The sequence below is a fragment of the Trichogramma pretiosum genome, unplaced genomic scaffold, assembly GCF_000599845.2.
Source record: "Trichogramma pretiosum strain Unisexual culture from Peru unplaced genomic scaffold, Tpre_2.0 scaffold128, whole genome shotgun sequence".
Lineage (NCBI taxonomy): Eukaryota > Metazoa > Arthropoda > Insecta > Hymenoptera > Trichogrammatidae > Trichogramma > Trichogramma pretiosum.
In genome coordinates, this window is record NW_019640818.1 from 242,234 (window position 1) to 258,867 (window position 16,634).

The following is a 16,634-nucleotide window of genomic DNA, read 5'->3' on the forward strand; positions in this document are numbered from 1 at the left end:
TTTGAAATTTTCTTAGTCAAAGGGACCTCCTGTAAATTTAGAGACACTTTTCCAGTATGTAGTGATGAAAATATTTTGTTTAAAAGGTTAGTGAGAAGCCTCAAAGTTGGCCAAACTCAATTTTTTATTTTAAGTGTATTTTTTTTGTTATGAAATAAAAAGGATTTTAAGGTGCATGTGTCCCCTTAAGAATACACAACTGTGTTAAATTCTGCAAATTAACAAAACATAAATTTTAAATGTCAATATCACATTTTTTTTTGTTTTTGATGTAAAATTAAAATGATGTTTTTACAATTCTTTTTATATTAGAAAATATGTCTGTAATACATTTATTTATTGAAATTAATTCAGGATTGATCTATAATAAGTTGCGAATCCATAGTCCTGTGCTACGTGAATCTAAATGCAATCTCCATTATACTTGATACTTGAGATCTTAGAATTATTGTTATTTTGTATTTAGAATTATTGTTATTTATTGTACTCAAGTAGAACAAAATTGTAAGAAAGCAGTGAGAAAATTTTTTGCGTACTTGAATACGAAAAAAGTTAAAACAGCGTTTTTCAACGCTTATTGCTAGTTTTTGAGACTGGTAAATAAATGTATAATTTAATCAAAAAGTTTCTCCACTTGGGCAAAGGAAAATGTTATTAAAAAGCTTTTGAGACCACACACAGAATTTGATAAAAATTGCATTCAGATTCATGTGGTACAGGATTTTGAAATCATAAGTCAATACAGATGATATATGAATGCTGGACTAATTTGAATAATAATTTTGTTGTTACCTTTAATTATTAAAAGTAACAAAGGCATATTTTCCGATGTAAAAAGACTTGTAAAATAGTGTATTTTTCAGTGTGTGTAAGTGCAGTTATGATTTTTTAGTAAATCGTGGGATATAACACGAGCCAACTGCCGTAACAATTTTTGTTAAAAAATATATCTGCACGAGATTTTTTCTACGAAAGCCTAAAACTAGCGGCAAAGTGGCGCATTTTAGGTAAGAGTGAAAAAGATGTAATTTTTTATCAAAAATAAAATATTTTAATATTAACATTTCATTTTCATTTTTTTTAATTAATATAATTTAACATAAGTGTATCCCTTCAAACCATACTCTCTCTTTCTTGAATAGTTTTCAGTTTTTGGATTTTAATTTTTAAAGCAGGTATTAGAGCAAAAAAAATTATTTTTCATTTTTACTATCTATCTAATTGTACCAATATTACCAGGAAATCATGGGGCACCTCAAATAACAAAAATGGTTTCGACATATCAATAATTAAAATTTGCCAGCTTGAAATACATATGATACGTAATTTTTAAATTTAAACTTTTTGTATAAAAATTTGTTTAAAAACATTTGTTAGCTATACCAATTGTAAAAAGACTGATGCATGGAAGGTCTTGGTTGGGGAAAATTTTGAGAATAATGATGATTTGAGAATGGATTATGTTGATGGGTGGAATGTAAATGGGCTGCTGCAACGGCAGCTTGGTGAATTTCATTAGGCACGGTAGACATTGATAACGATTGAGATGTATTTGGGGAGTTGAGTCTTGTTATATATTCTGAATTGACAGATAATGGATTCCACGCTTGACTAGTTGAAAATTGTTGTTGATATTGCGGATACTGATGCGGTATTGGAGATGCAGAGTTTGTTATAACTTCGGAGTTTGTTAATTGATCTGTTGTTGAATTAGAACTACTTGAATTAGGACCTAAAACGGTGACTAGGGAATTGGGTGTAGGTGGTAAATTATGTGGAAAATTTGACTGTTGGCTCAATGAAGGTGAAGCAACCGATCCTGGGCTTAAAATCAAATTGTGGACCGGAGTACACAAAGTGGATGAACTTGGAGTTTGCAAGCTGGAAGATGAATGAACATTAGATGTTGACGTTTTTTGATTTGAAGAATCGCATTTAAGATGAGGTGTGACACAGTGATTCATTGGTCCATTCTGAACTATATACATTCCTGTAAAATGATAAAAATTTTGCGCATTAAAATTTTTTTGTCTTTTATGTCATATATTTCTAATTTATTTTAGTTTTTCAATAGTTTTAACGTACAAGTATTTTACTTGAGATCTGTTAGTTATACATAATCATTAAAAAAAGTTGTATACAAAAATTTTACTGCATATACGAGTAATGTTGGTATAGTCATTTACCAATAATTTCATGGTTCACGCGGTAAGGTGACGAACTTTGAACGCCAAACCCTAGGATTTAAGTTAACTCTCGATCAAACTATTCATTAAAAAAAATATCCCATGATTTATGTAACAACATCGTGTCGATTGAAGTAATTTTTCACGAAAATAAAGAAAAGTAGCTGAAACTTTGCCAAGTCCTTGTAAGTCGTTATGCGAAAGCGGCGGAACCGTCGCTGTAACGTTAGTTTGTCATTTGGAACATTTCCTATGTTGCCGAAACGCAGTGAGAACTATCTTGATCCTGAATTACGAAACGTTTTATGATTTTAAAATTGCAGTTGTCGCCAAATTGTGGCTACTTTCCGTATAATCTGGGTCCTAATTATTTTGTATTGGACTTTTAAAAATGGTCGTTCAAAATAACCTTTACTTTATTTTTTTTACGTCTATCAATCAATCGATAGTTTTGAATGAGTGAACATTTTTTTTTATTTTCCAAGTATAAAAACCAAGAAAAACAGCTAAAAACTTATTTAAGAAATTTAATTGCTCATACTTTTAAATAAGTTCTTTTTTATATAGTTGATTTTAATCAAAATGATTCTCAGCTATGATATCATCAAGACTTGCGAACGTTTACCGCACCCTTAACTGATGTTTGACCCAATTATATATGCCGTTTTTTTATAATGTAAGAACAATATACTAATGTTACTTAAAATTAAAAATTATTTTTTTGAAGTTTAATGCTTTACGTAGTTACAACTTCATATTAACGAGTATTATAACGTTAGACCTGCAAGTAGCATACGTTATGATCTGAGAGCTTACTTAGTCTCTAATTTCGTGTTGCAGAGACTGTCTGAATTTCTTATGATGTACTTACAAAGTTAAGCGGAATCGCTATCTAAAAAAGTCATTCTTTTGTATAGCTGTAAGGTAATTTTGTAATCGCCATGACTGTGCGATATTAAAGCTTATCTTTTTCGGATAAGGGAAAAACTCATCAGATATCACTGGGGTTTGTTAGACAATGCCTATCTTCCGATAGCTAAAAAGGATTTGATATCGCAAATAGTTTACATTAGTTAACAAGTCATTTCTACAATTTTACTCGATTTTTCTGCCAGTGCTGCTCATATTTGTGCAGTAAACGCTCACTACAGTCGAATAAATAACATAGCAATAAATCGAATTATCAATTTTCCGAGAGTCACCATGCACTACATGCCTTAAGTGTTACTAAAAATCGCCTTTATTACCTTGCATTGTAGAGTGCACAGGGGATTTTGATAATGAATAGGTATTGAAATTATGAATTTCTGCAGTTGGTCCAGATGCGTTATTTACTGGAATAAAAAGTTATTTTAGGTTGAAACCATTATTATTGTTATCATATGTTGAACTTTTATGCGAGGACAGCATCGTACCTGTAAGTGAAGGAGGGTGAATGGAAAACGTTGTTGCAGCTGCGACTGCAGCAGTTGGATAAGATACTGAGCCTCCAAAACTGTTAGATGAAGACTGCTTACGTAATCGAGCCCTTCTATTGCTAAACCAAACTTGAATACGAGCTTCGGTTAATTTAGTTCTTTGAGCTAGTTCTTCACGTGTATAAATATCTGGGTACTGAGTTCGTTCAAAAGCACGTTCGAGCTCGTCAAGCTGTGAAGCTGTAAATGTCGTTCTACTTCTACGTTGTTTTCTTTTCAGTTGTATTCCAGGCTCACTTTCGCAATCAGAACCTGAACTTACTTTTCCTAAAACAAATAAGTTAGTTTACTCAAATTTAAAAAAAAAGCGTTCACTAGTTTAAAAGTTCTGTTTTAACAATCGCAGTTGATAAGTTGAGATCTATTGCCAATTAAAGTACCCATTTCGCTTAAAAAAATTTTATAGAATTACTTCATATGGTATAATTATTTTGAAAACATCAATCAGGTATTTCAAAGGAATTTGTATTTTACATTTATCAATGTTTTCATTTTAATGTAAATGAATTTTTCTATTTAGTCTCTCGTAAATACTTTTTAACTTATCATAATTTTTGCTAACGTTGCCTCGACTTAAACTACCTTATTTTTCAAATAAATTAGCATAATTGAAAATATTTTGATGAGTCCATTTTTGTAGTGAGATACCAAGACTGCTGACACGTCGGTCTTTACGTACTTCAATTAAGCATGGAATTCAATTGACATACTTAAAATAAGAAGCAGTATTTGAATTCAAAAACGCAATGTGGTGCAAAATTGTTGTACGTATTTCCGTACCGCCATAGCCTTCGTCAAAATGATTGAATAAGTCAACGTTATTAACGAAAACTGGCCCTTTTACATAAAAAAATGTATAGAATCGTGTTGTTCTTCGTTAACAGCGTTGAAGCAGAGCTAGTATTAACTATAAGATTTTTAGAGCTAAAAAGACAGTGAGAACTTAAAAAAGGGGAAAATCAGAATACAAATATTCGCAACCTAACTCGCGGGAAAAACGTGAAAGTAGTGAAGTAGGTGCTCTTGTGTATTAGTTATTGTTGATAGAAAAGAAATTCACAATGGAATTATCGACATGTTAAGTTGGTGTGAGGGCGCCGTGTACAGTGTGTAATCAGCCTCAAACGGGCGTGTAGGCTGAAAATAAGAAATACGATAATAATAACAATAGTGCATTGGCTAGCATAGGCAGAGTCCCGAGTTCGACTTGCTTGGATCAGGGCAAAAAAAATACCACGGAGGCAAATTAAATAAAAAAATAACTTTATTGTGAGTGAAAAGAGGGGAGAACAATTCGGAGACGGGTACTATGGCTTGGACGTGTACCCCTGCTTACGCTCGGAACCTTACTGATCCCACGACTGCAGTGAGCTGCGCTGCTGATGCCGGCCACTACTTACGGTGGCGCTCTACACTCCGTGATCGCTCTGCATTTAGCTCTGCTTCAATCATTTTTGTTCTATTCATTAGCATTTCATTGTGTTTTAGTATTCTATCTGATTCTTCTGTCGATAACGGTTCTCCTATTTTATCTTTCAACTTAAACTCCAAAGATGAAAGATAAAATAAAAAAACGATTATTTAATTGTATTTCTATTCAAGTTCCCTCTTTGATCAGAAATATTTCAAGAAAATCGATTGATTAATAGTGTCCAGATCGCAAGAACTTTGTCAATACATGAGTAAGTGTAGGCGCTACCATAGGAAAGTGGATCAGAGCTCTGTAGAGTGTTCCAGAAGCTAAATAGCCCAAAAATGATAATAAATGTAAAAATCAAACGAAAAAGTGGTTTTTACTATTAAAAACATAGAATGGCTTATTGATTATTATTCTTGCATACAGTGGCAGTCGTAGCCAAGAAACAGAATAATACGACACTGGGGTTTCAAAAATGATTTTGTACTAAAACTCTAAGACGAAAAAAGGTATAACTTTATTTGAGATTATCAAATCGTCTAGATTAGGGCTGTACGAGTACCCGAGTTTTCGAGTTTTACTCGACTCGAATTCGGCGAGTCGAGTGCGAGTCGAGTCGGAAACATTCGAGTATTCGAGTTTTTTTCGAGTACTCGAGTTTTTTCGGGTACTCCAATTTTTTCGAGTAATTGAGTTTTTTGAGTACTCCCAATATATTTAAGTTTTGAGTAAATAAATGAGGAATTAACCGTCTCTAGACTCCTCCTTTTGTGTATACGTGCTTATAAATGTGATGAAGTGCGGTACTATTAACTTATTTTCTTCTTCCAATCCAATCCACTGCGAATATCAAACTTATAAGCATGTACACACAAAAAGAGGTGGTCTAGAGACTCTTAATTTATCAGTTATTTACTGAAAACTTAAATATATTGCGAGTACTCGAAAAACTCGATTATTCGAAAAAATTTAAGTACCCAAAAAAACTCGAGTACTCGAAAAAACGCGAGTACACAAAAAAACTCGAGTACTCAAAAAATCGAGTACTCAACTCGAACTCGAGAAAACAACTCGAACTCGACGAGTCGAGTTTTTTCGAGTATTCACTCAGCCCTAGTCTAGATAATCTATTTATGTTAATTTTGCTCTACTTAGGCTCTATTTAGGGTAATTTCGGACATGTTAGTAAGGTTTCTGGAAAAAAACCAACAGAATCTTTCCAATCCACCAGTTTTCACTTCCATTAGCATTTTTGTATAATTCTAACAATTTTTTTACTAAGAAGAATATAAATCCTTGAAGGAGATTTTGAGGATTTTTAGTTAGCCACAAAAACTATATGGAAAAACTCAATCACTTAAATCTGATACACAGTAGTGTTTTTTGAATTACTGATATTAAAAATAGTATAAAATATTTGATATAATCATATGTTTTTTCTAATTTTATCGCACTTACTTTCATTGTGATCATGAAAGTTAGAATCTTGATCTCTTATGAGCCGAGAAATAGCTGAAACACTTGGGACGTTTGTTCTGTCACAAATTCCCTCTTTAATTAATCTATCTCGAACCTCCCATGAAAATATACTTGGATTTTGTCTTTTATAATTTTCAATCTTTGATTCAACTTCTGGTGCAGCTATTCTTGGTTTACTGCCACCGATTATTCCAGGCCTTATGCTCCCAGTTTCTTGATATCGGTTTAAAATTTTTGAAACACACCCATGAGATACTCGAAGTTTTCTGAAATCATTGTTATATAATAAAATCTTTTATTGAATCATAGAAATTTATGAAATAGGAGTGCAAAAGTTTTGCTATTTTAAATGATAAGGTGCCGAAATTATTTTTTGAAAGACGATTTCAATTACATGTATCTAATTTCTTATTCTTTTTCACGATAAAATCGTATACCTGATTAATATGAAAATAAATATGTTAGAACAATTAAACTAGATCACGTCAGTGAACGTGGGATCTATATTTTTGTGTATTAGACTGACAAGGAAACCACATGAGATGCGGGTCACTAAATATCCTGAAAATTTTTTTCTGGTTTCCTGGCACCTAATAATGAAGCCCCCTATGCTTAGTTTGATCCAATAAGCCTTAGGGCCCATTTTAAAAATCATTTTCTAGTTCATTAAAAAATCTTTGTGATTTTTTAACTCATAACAGGACGTCTTAACCCAAAAATTGCAAAATGTACAAGTTTTAGAATATGTCAAAGAATACGTCTGAATTTTTTCAGTTTTTTTATACTTGCTATCACCTATTTTCATACCCTCGTTTAGACAAAATTGACTCGATTTTTGGGCATTTTACATACACAAACAGTACCTTCAAAATTACCTACAAGGCGCAAAAATGATCTTAGAGTGTTCTTTTTTCTTTTTTTTTTTTTTTTTTTGATTACTCGTTGAAAAGAGTACTTTGCGACGGTGTATGTTAGATTTTGATAAAATAATTACTGTAGTTCATGGATACGTTTAACCAATCAATTTTTATCCTGCAAACAGTAGTCGAAAATTTCGATCCTGTTTTCCGGAAAAACCACTCTATGAAAGTGGCTGAAGTTGGGTGCAGTTGTTCACAGCAACAATACGGAGGGCTGCACAGAGCTGTTTTTCGAAAATCAGTATAGTAAAATAGCTATTTAAATTTATATTTTTAATGCTCGGTCAGTCAAAATCGGGGCTTCGGCATCACCTTAACGTTTTTATAAAAAAAAAAAAGGATCCATCTCCTTCTGCTTCATGTGATATCGACTGACTTCTCGAGACAAGAGACTTGTGTAATTTTGTCCTTATAAATGTCATATTCTTATCTGTTGCTTACAAAAATTTTAGTACCTTTTTTCTAAAACCTTGAAATTTTAAAATGTCTCGTTTGACGGAAAAAGAAAGAATTAGCTTGCTAATGATGAGAGATTGGGGAAACATGAAAAGATCGCTCAATAACGTTACCATTCTTTTGAACGTGCATTTCTGGAACACATTCCAATTAAATGGAAATGTCAATGGACAAAATTGTCGTTATTGGTTGGATACTCACCTTCATTGGATGAGAGTAGGGCGCACACAATATCCACAAAAATTGAATGTGGGCGGGAATCGTAAGTGATCGAATCATAATACCATTCTTCATCGAAGGGAATTTGAATGTTCAGTATTATGAGCAAATGTTGCAAGATGACATCATTCTAGCAATAAAAGCTGTAAAAGGCCAAGATTACAATTTTACCTGTTTCCAACCAAATGGTACCCCGGCTCGTTATGGACGTAATGTGAAGCATTTTTCGATATATGGATAGATAGACGAGGAACAATACAATGGTCCACAAGATCCCAGGACTTAACGCCTCTAGACTTTTTTCGTAGGGTTACTTATACGATCAAGTTTATAAAACGAATCCCAAAAGTCTTAAAAAGTTAAGACGGAGAATCGTTCAACAGGTGGAGGAAATCCCACGAAAAATTATTTTAAATGCTGTACAATCCTTTTACAATAGAATTCGCTACTGCTAAAATGAATGGACAGCATTTCGAACATTTGTTGTGAGTGAGAGGCAAGGGGAACTCACTAAAAAAAAACTCCAAAGTGAGAGCAAGGGGTACTCATTCGAAAAAAAAAACACCCCAAAGGGAAAAGAAACCTTTTACGTCCACGTCGTTGTTCCTGGGTTGCGCTAAAAAAAAGATTGGCGATCGTATTTCAATACATAGTATAAAAAGCTTGTCAGTAGAGTTAAAATCAAGTGATTCTAGTAACAGAATTGAGAAAAAGTGATCAATTAGATAATGCTTGCATATATAAAGAAAGTTAAGATGGTGAGGAATAATTCCACTCGAAAAAATAGTGAAAAAATCTTTTTTTTTTCATGAATTTTGATTTAAAATTGTCGCTTTATTTATATCAAGTCCTGCGTCTAAAAATGCCCTTAAAAAAATATTTCTCCTCCATAATAAATTATTTAGCTTTGAAGAGTACAAAATAACCTTTGATTTTGTTATGCTAAGAAAATTTTATGACCAACAGGTTTGAAGATGTAGCGAAGAAACGTTTCACGAAAAAATCGAGAAAAAAGGAAAAGTTGTTGTTTTTAGTAGTTTTGTTAATTTTAAACATAATAAAATTACTTTAATCCATATTCATAATTGTACAGTTTTCGAATTGCTGAAAATTACCATTAATTTGGTTATTTCAAAATCATTTTAAGTCACATAGAACCAGAGATACATCTATATGAAGTTTCATGAAAAATCCATAAATCAAATTTAGTTCATCAACGGTTCACAGATATAATACTTGAATTTTTCGTGAATCGTCATATAGCTGTATCTCCAGTTCTATATAACTTGAAATGTTTTTAAAGTAACCAAATTAAAGGTGGTTTTCTGCACTTTGAAGCAATACAATTACTATGAATCTGTAATAAAGTGTGTTAAATATGTTTCAAATGAACAAACCTAAAAAAAAACAGCAATATTAAATAACGGCTATAAAGATTTAATGCATTTTAAGCGGACATTTCACTAAAGTAGCAGCTAGGATTTTCGTTCGAACGGTTTCATATTTAGTGGTTTACATACTTTCGAACACTTACTACAGAATTTGGTGGTATTTTTAGCAAACCTATATGCTCTCCAAGCAAACTGTGAGTTATTTTTACGATGCTGAGAAGCTGGAAAAGCACCAAATTACATGTTGTTTCCACATTGATACAGTGCATTTGTAATTAGTGTTTAAAATTGCTAAGTAGTATAACGAAAAAATTAAACTGTAACTCTAATACCACGTACATTTAATGAATAATAATTTGTATTTGATTCCTTTTAAATAAAATATTATTACCTTGATATAACGCATGGACGAACACCTTGAGCTGCCATTTCTACAATCTTCAATCGTATGTGGTTGGGAAGTGGCCGACCATTAATAAAAATACCTCCCAATTGATTGACTCGGCCTTGTCCAGGTATTGAATTCAAATCTAAATTTAAATTAAGATTTTCAAAGTAAATTACAACCAATACAGAATTCTTAAACTTAATTATTTTTCAGTAATTAAGCACATTCATAATATCTAATGATTAAATTACTTTAGTATAATCAAGCATATTAATCCAATAAATAATATAGTAGATAAGAGAACTGACTTAATTTTTTTTACGTTTTCCTGCACTTACTCAATCAAAAATGCATCTTTTCCGCAATTTAATAGCAGAAATTTTTCAAAAAACTTTCCGAATTTTTCCGGAATTTTCGGAATCATCTACCAACCCTTCCAAGAAGTCTTAGAATGTATTTAAAAAAACGTTCAATTTAGGCCTCTTGAATTAAGTGATGGATGGTCCCCAAAATTCTGAAAAAATTCAAGCCGATTTTTTTGTATAATTTTAAAACTTTTTTTAGCGTGTTTTTTCGTTCAAGTGCTTCTATCTCGAAATAAATAATCATAAAGATTTTTCTAAAAAAGGGCCCTAAGGCTCATGGGATCAAACTAACACAGAGACCCCTTTTTGAGGGAAACAGATAAAAAACAAGTGCCCAATAGTAGGTTTGATCTGATCGGCCTTTAAGCGAATTAAAAATATTATTTTTGATTTTATGCATATTATAATAATAATAACATTATAATATTGATTTCTCGCTTACAAATTATTTTTATAAGGGATCACTACCTTTTAAGCAATTGATAACAAATTCACAAGTTTTTACTGTCTAATGCCTTATCAACAATAAAAAACTACATCACAATTCAAAAATCCGCTAATTTACAATAAAAATTCAATCATATAGTTATTTATGTATAATTAATAAGTATAGACAATAGGGTATTATAGGGCTTAATAATGAAAAAATGATCATTTCTCAATACTCGCAATGTTGATTGAAAATGTATGGGTTCAGTTGACTTAATTAATTCTAAGCAAATTTCATGCACCATTTCAAGTGCTTTTAATAATTTCATGAATATATCCTAGACTTGTTTTCAAGACTATTTTGTCTAATGAACCCTTCTTGAACTTATGGTTTTCGAAATTAAAAATGAGTTAAATGTTACATAAACAAATTTCACTGCAAATTAAAATACAATAAATTTTCCTATAATACGAAGAATCTGTGGCTAATACTATATTTTTTGGGATATTTTTTACCTGATTACTAGCCACTTGAAATAGTCACTGTAATAAACAAAAAAAATTAATGTTAAAACAATTTACCTAACTCTGATATGAAAAAAAGAGAGCCCCAGCGCATGTGTTTATTCAGCCTTATGCGTACGCTGAAAATATTATTTTTCATAGCAAACAGCAGTAATTTACTATTATTTTTGATATTTTACCTTACTATATTATTTACGCATATTATCTCTCGAGTGGTATGCTATTGTATACAATCAGGGCCAAAAACAATTCAAATAAGCAGCTTAGGTCGCTATAGTTTAATAATAATCATTTGGCTGTGAGGCTAGCACACTTGCCCAGTATTCTGAAAAACTCGAGTTCAAATCTCAGTACGGCTAAGGGCTTTTTTAAATTTATTTTAAAATTTCTGGCGCTTGCATCGTCGACCTCTGTGGTAACAGAACTAAAAAGTCGGTGGCAATTTAGGATAAAGCTTTGAACTTATATTTGTAAGTATCTACCTTCTTTAATCTAAGTAAATGTGTTTGATGGTGTAGAAGTAAAACATTGAAAATAATATTTTAGTATATAAACATTTAGATTTGAATAAAAAACCAATATTTAAAAAATCATATCATTCGGAATAATTAGGTTTTTGAGTCGTTTTAATTGAATTTTCTGCGTTGCTACGATCCATTATTACATGGAATCATTAAAACTCGAACTACTGATAACCAGATCAATTTATGCATGGAGTTTATAATGTATTATTCAAAAAAGTTCAAGAGCAATGGATTTATATTGGAATATAATATTGGAATATAATATGGAATATAATATTATAATGGAATATAATATTTTCTTTTAGCTATTTATTAAAATATGTATATTTAAAATAATTTATAATTACAAAAATGGATTTTGATGCTCTTGTAAGTTGAACTTGAATTGGTAATGAATTTAATTTCATTCAAAACTCTATCGATTGAGCTACTTTTTTTTGTTGAGCCTTGTAGTGAAAAATACGAAATTAAAAAATAATAAAAAACTAAGTAAAAAAGTACTATTTTTATTAAGATAAAAATGCACGAAGTAAAAGAGTCTTGAAATTTTACAGATAAAATTCTTTCAATTTTTAATAACTTTCGTATTTCAATCTCATCTCAAAAACCCTAGTTTCATTATAAATATGGGATGGATTTCCAGATCTAAAACGAGAAAGATCTGAAGCTCTATAAAAAAAACTGAAAAAAATTAAGGTCTTATTTATGATGCAGATAAAAGAAATAATATTCTGATTTGTTATTATGAGTGAAAAAAAAAGTTCTGCTTTAACAATTCTTCTTTTGGCTTTTACCCGAATAAAATTGAGTTTAGAGAAAAATATTATAGAAAAAAAGTCTTAGAATTGATCAAGAAACATTCTCAAAGTTTTTTCTCAAAAAGTTCTCAACAAATTTTATAGTTTTTTCTTAATAATTTCAACACATTTTTGTTTTTAGAAAATTTTCATGGAATGACAAATGGAAACACATCATTTTGAAAGGTTTTGGCGTGTAATCCTCGATTTTGTTTGAAATTGCATGAATAAAAAGTACCCATTGCAACTTAAGCCAATATGTACAACGATGGATTCAGAAAAATTGCAGATATTGCAAAGTTTCTTGCAGGAAAAAAATCAATTATTTTAAAAATATTTCTCGTTAATTTGTGGCATATAAACAGAAATATTTAATTACACGTTAAAAATGTGATTGATTTTGAGTCCATTTTCTGAAAGGGCTTAAAATTCTACCTCAATATGTGTTTATGAAACTTTGATGAGTTCAATAACATAAAAAAAAGCTTAAAGTCAGCACAAAAATGTGGTCACTGGGTCGTTGATAGCTTAAACTTATTACCGGAAATTATTTGTATCAATTCTTTAAACCCTTTCTAAAAATTTCATACAATATCTGCATTGCTTTTATCACACTTGACCCTTAAAATCTATCAAGTTCTATAGTCATGATAATTGTCACGAATCTTAATATAGTAATAATGCTTATCTAAAGTCAACTTGCCGTAAATGCTAAATAAATGGGTATGAACCGCGAGAGTATAAATTTTAGCGAAAAATGTTTATTGTTCGTGTTTTTTACATATTTTTCGCTAAAAATTATTTATAACCATTTTCAATAAAATTTTTCGGCAATTCGAGCACCAGATCACGACAGATTATTTGATTTCATACGTGATCTGAAGTTAATTTTGATACAATTTTCACTAGTTCACTGCATGGGTGATAAAGTTCCTAAAAACCAGGACAGTTGAAAGTTCAAGGGTTATAGTTTTAACAATAATCACGTAAGTCTACTCAATGACCCTTTCAATATTGAAATGCTACGATTGAATTATTTAATCATTTTGAAATCGATAGTTTTCAGATTGACTGTCCTATTTAAAAATTATCGCTAGATTTCCATATGGAAAACCAGCTGTGGATTTCACTAGAAATATTATTCGATTTTAAAATTAATGTCAGGAAAGATTGAATAATAGTGATCTACATTTTAAAAAATAAATCAGTGCTTTCAGAATTTCATGACAAATAAATATTCTTTATATAAGATGCTTGATTTTCATCGAACTAGATTTCCGAGTCAAGTCAAAATGGAATTTTCACATGAAAATCTAGTGATTTTTTGTACAGGGTAAATTATTTATTGTTAAAAAGCATTTTAGTTTTTAGCAAAGAATCAAATAGATACATATAGTACTCATTATGCACTTTCATTTGTATGAAATAAGGAAAATGTATGTAATAATTGACCGCAAAATGAAAATGTTTTTCATAATTTAAAAATTTAATAATTCTTCATTTTGTGTTCACGTATTTTTCTTGAGAATATAAACAAAAGTGCTCGAATATATAATTTACCTAAACAATAACTTTTTAAATCATTTCTGTTCATTGATTACAATAAAAAAAAATTTGAATCGATGAATTGAATTATAAATCATGAAAATTATGAAAAGTTTATTAAATCCAACAAAAATATTAATTAAAATAATGACATTTAAACATAAGGGTTAGTTTCATGAAAATGAAAAGTAAAATTATAAATTTTTATCCTTGATTTAAGGTAATTTAAAGGGTTTTGGAAAATGCTAAAAGTTTGAAAATTTGAGCAAGTAATGACAAATCTAATAATTTGCGAATTTCAGAACTTTTCGCACATATAGTACATGCCTTGAAGTACTCCAAAAAAATTTTTAATAAATTTTATTTTACAAAATCGTAAAGTTTGGACATCTTAAATATGCAAAGAATTGATTTTTTGAATATCAGTAATCTTTGTCGACTCCAAAAGTAATAAAGTAACAAAAGTCCCTCATGGGAGATCGTTTATTAAAATTATAATGATAATCAGATCAAAAACTGCAACGTCTTTATGTAGAAATATTAGTTTGAAGCTCTTGTAAAATTTATAACTTAATATCCTCAATATTTTCCGAGATTTTTCACTACCGATTTTGAAACATGTTGTTTTAAGATGAACGCGTTAAAGTTTTTTTTAATCAAAATTCGCACAGAAAAACGTAAAAAGCCCTAATAAATAGAGCTTATTATCGAAATTTTTTCCATGTGCTAGAGGGTATTTCTGAAGTAAGTAAATTATATTATACAGTTCAGTAGCATTGTAAAATCATTCAATTGTTGACATAGCAATAAACCTTCAAAAATTCGATTATAGCTTTATTGAATTTTAAAAAATCGAAAGAAATCAATTGTTTAATCCACGAGAAAGCTCTGTAATGGGCTCAAAAATGAATTTTTAAAGCAGGTCTCGTAGATAAACATGGTTTAAATGTTTGTAAACAAGATTAAATTATCAATAAATATCTAGATTTGCGTGTGAAAATGTGTGTCCTCTCTTAGTTTGTCGGACTTTCAGCTAAAAACGAAGTGCAGCTGACCGCGAGCTCCTTTACGCCACCCAAGTAACTTGGGTTGATGTTGTTTGTGGAATATATTTTTTTCCGAACACAGAAAAGTGAATTTTCATTGAATTTTTTTATAAAAATAATAGAAATAATCATTTGGAAGAAGGATATTTGAACATAACTTCACCTTCAAAAGTTCAAAGAGCAATCTTAAAGGATATCAAATAATAATGTCAATAAATGTTTTTCAATTAATGATTATTACACGATGAAGGATTACAAGGATTAAAAAAAGTCTAATAGAAGTCTACATATTTATGAATATAAAATGAAACATTCAAAAGGAGTCAAAAATCAAGAAAAGAAATATGTTATAAGAGAATAACGAGATCCATAAATATATTTATAAATATGTATCTTATAATATTGGTCCTTTTCATAGTGCTTTTAAAACCGATATTCCTTTTTAATCTACTTTTGCAAAAACTTTCCATAAAATCTAAACCGTTTTTTTCTCTGACATCCGTATTATTGTACAATATTAAAAGTATTGCGCTTGGTCATAGAGTCTTGTAAACCTAGGCCCAAAATAAAAGCTACTCCATTCTACTGTTTTATCTCCGCTTGAAATGTTTTTTATTATATATATTTAAAATTTATCTAAAAAAGGTTCAGTTATCTAAAACTTTTTTCAATTTTTTTGATTTTTTGTGAAGTATAAAAATGTAAAAAATTGTATAAAATTGAAGAGATATTTCTTGTATTGATATATATTGCTTGAATGCAAAATTTTTCATTCCTTTAAAATACTTCGATTTTAATTTTATTTCAATAATGTATTTATTAAATATAGAATATGAAGTGACAAATAATATTCATCTAAATTCAGAATTATCCATGAACATAATCTCAACATTCAAACAGGTCACTATTCATTTTCAAGGAATCAATTGTATTAGATACGTAATCCACATTAAGTGTAGTTATCAAACTTTTATCAGTAAAACAAAGATATCTTCAATGCACGCGTACATATAGAAATTAAGCGTTTTTAATATGAAATAACCATTTATAAGATACAGTTCTTAAAAATGTAAAAATTAGTCGTAAAATCCTGTTGATGATATTCATTAGATCTATAATTATTGTTACATTTTTCCTTGTTGTGATCATGAAAAGAAGCATTATTTTTCATTTACACACATTTACAAAAATTTACGTAAATTTACACAATTTAAGAAACTTCGGTTAAAAAAACCATTTAAATCTGATTTTCATCACATATCATCTTAATTAATAAGAGAGATCCTCGTAAAATTTTGTCGAATTAAAATGGTAACACAAAAATGTAAACGTTACATATATTTTTTATCTAAAATTATGACTTGTTATTATAGAAATGAGTATGAAAAATTATTACCTTGGAGAGTGTAAGTAGATATGCAAGAACGCATCATTGAAAAATCTGAAGTAATTGTCATAGCCAAGTATAT

The 16,634-nt window shown here is 29.9% G+C and overlaps 1 protein-coding gene across 1 annotated transcript; it reads right to left on the reverse strand.

Moving 5' to 3' along the window:
• Positions 1–1,373: 1,373 nt before the first annotated feature.
• LOC106649153 (segmentation protein paired) lies at positions 1,374–16,630 on the reverse strand. Its single transcript, XM_023462571.1, has 6 exons — positions 16,562–16,630; positions 9,938–10,076; positions 6,540–6,826; positions 3,602–3,931; positions 3,434–3,520; positions 1,374–1,990 (listed from the first exon to the last, which is right to left on the reverse strand). The coding sequence occupies exons 1-6, from the start codon at positions 16,620–16,622 to the stop codon at positions 1,374–1,376; spliced, it is 1,521 nt and encodes a 506-aa protein (XP_023318339.1). The 5' UTR covers positions 16,623–16,630.
• Positions 16,631–16,634: the final 4 nt, after the last annotated feature.

Coding starts and splice junctions, on each gene's coding strand:
- LOC106649153 (XM_023462571.1), bottom strand. CDS start 16,622: ATGACAATTACTTCAGATTTTTCAATGATGCGTTCTTGCATATCTACT. Junction 3,932..6,539: donor CTTTCATGATCACAATGAAA/GTAAGTGCGATA, acceptor TATTTGTTTTAG/GAAAAGTAAGTTCAGGTTCT. Junction 3,521..3,601: donor TCACCCTCCTTCACTTACAG/GTACGATGCTGT, acceptor TTTTTATTCCAG/TAAATAACGCATCTGGACCA.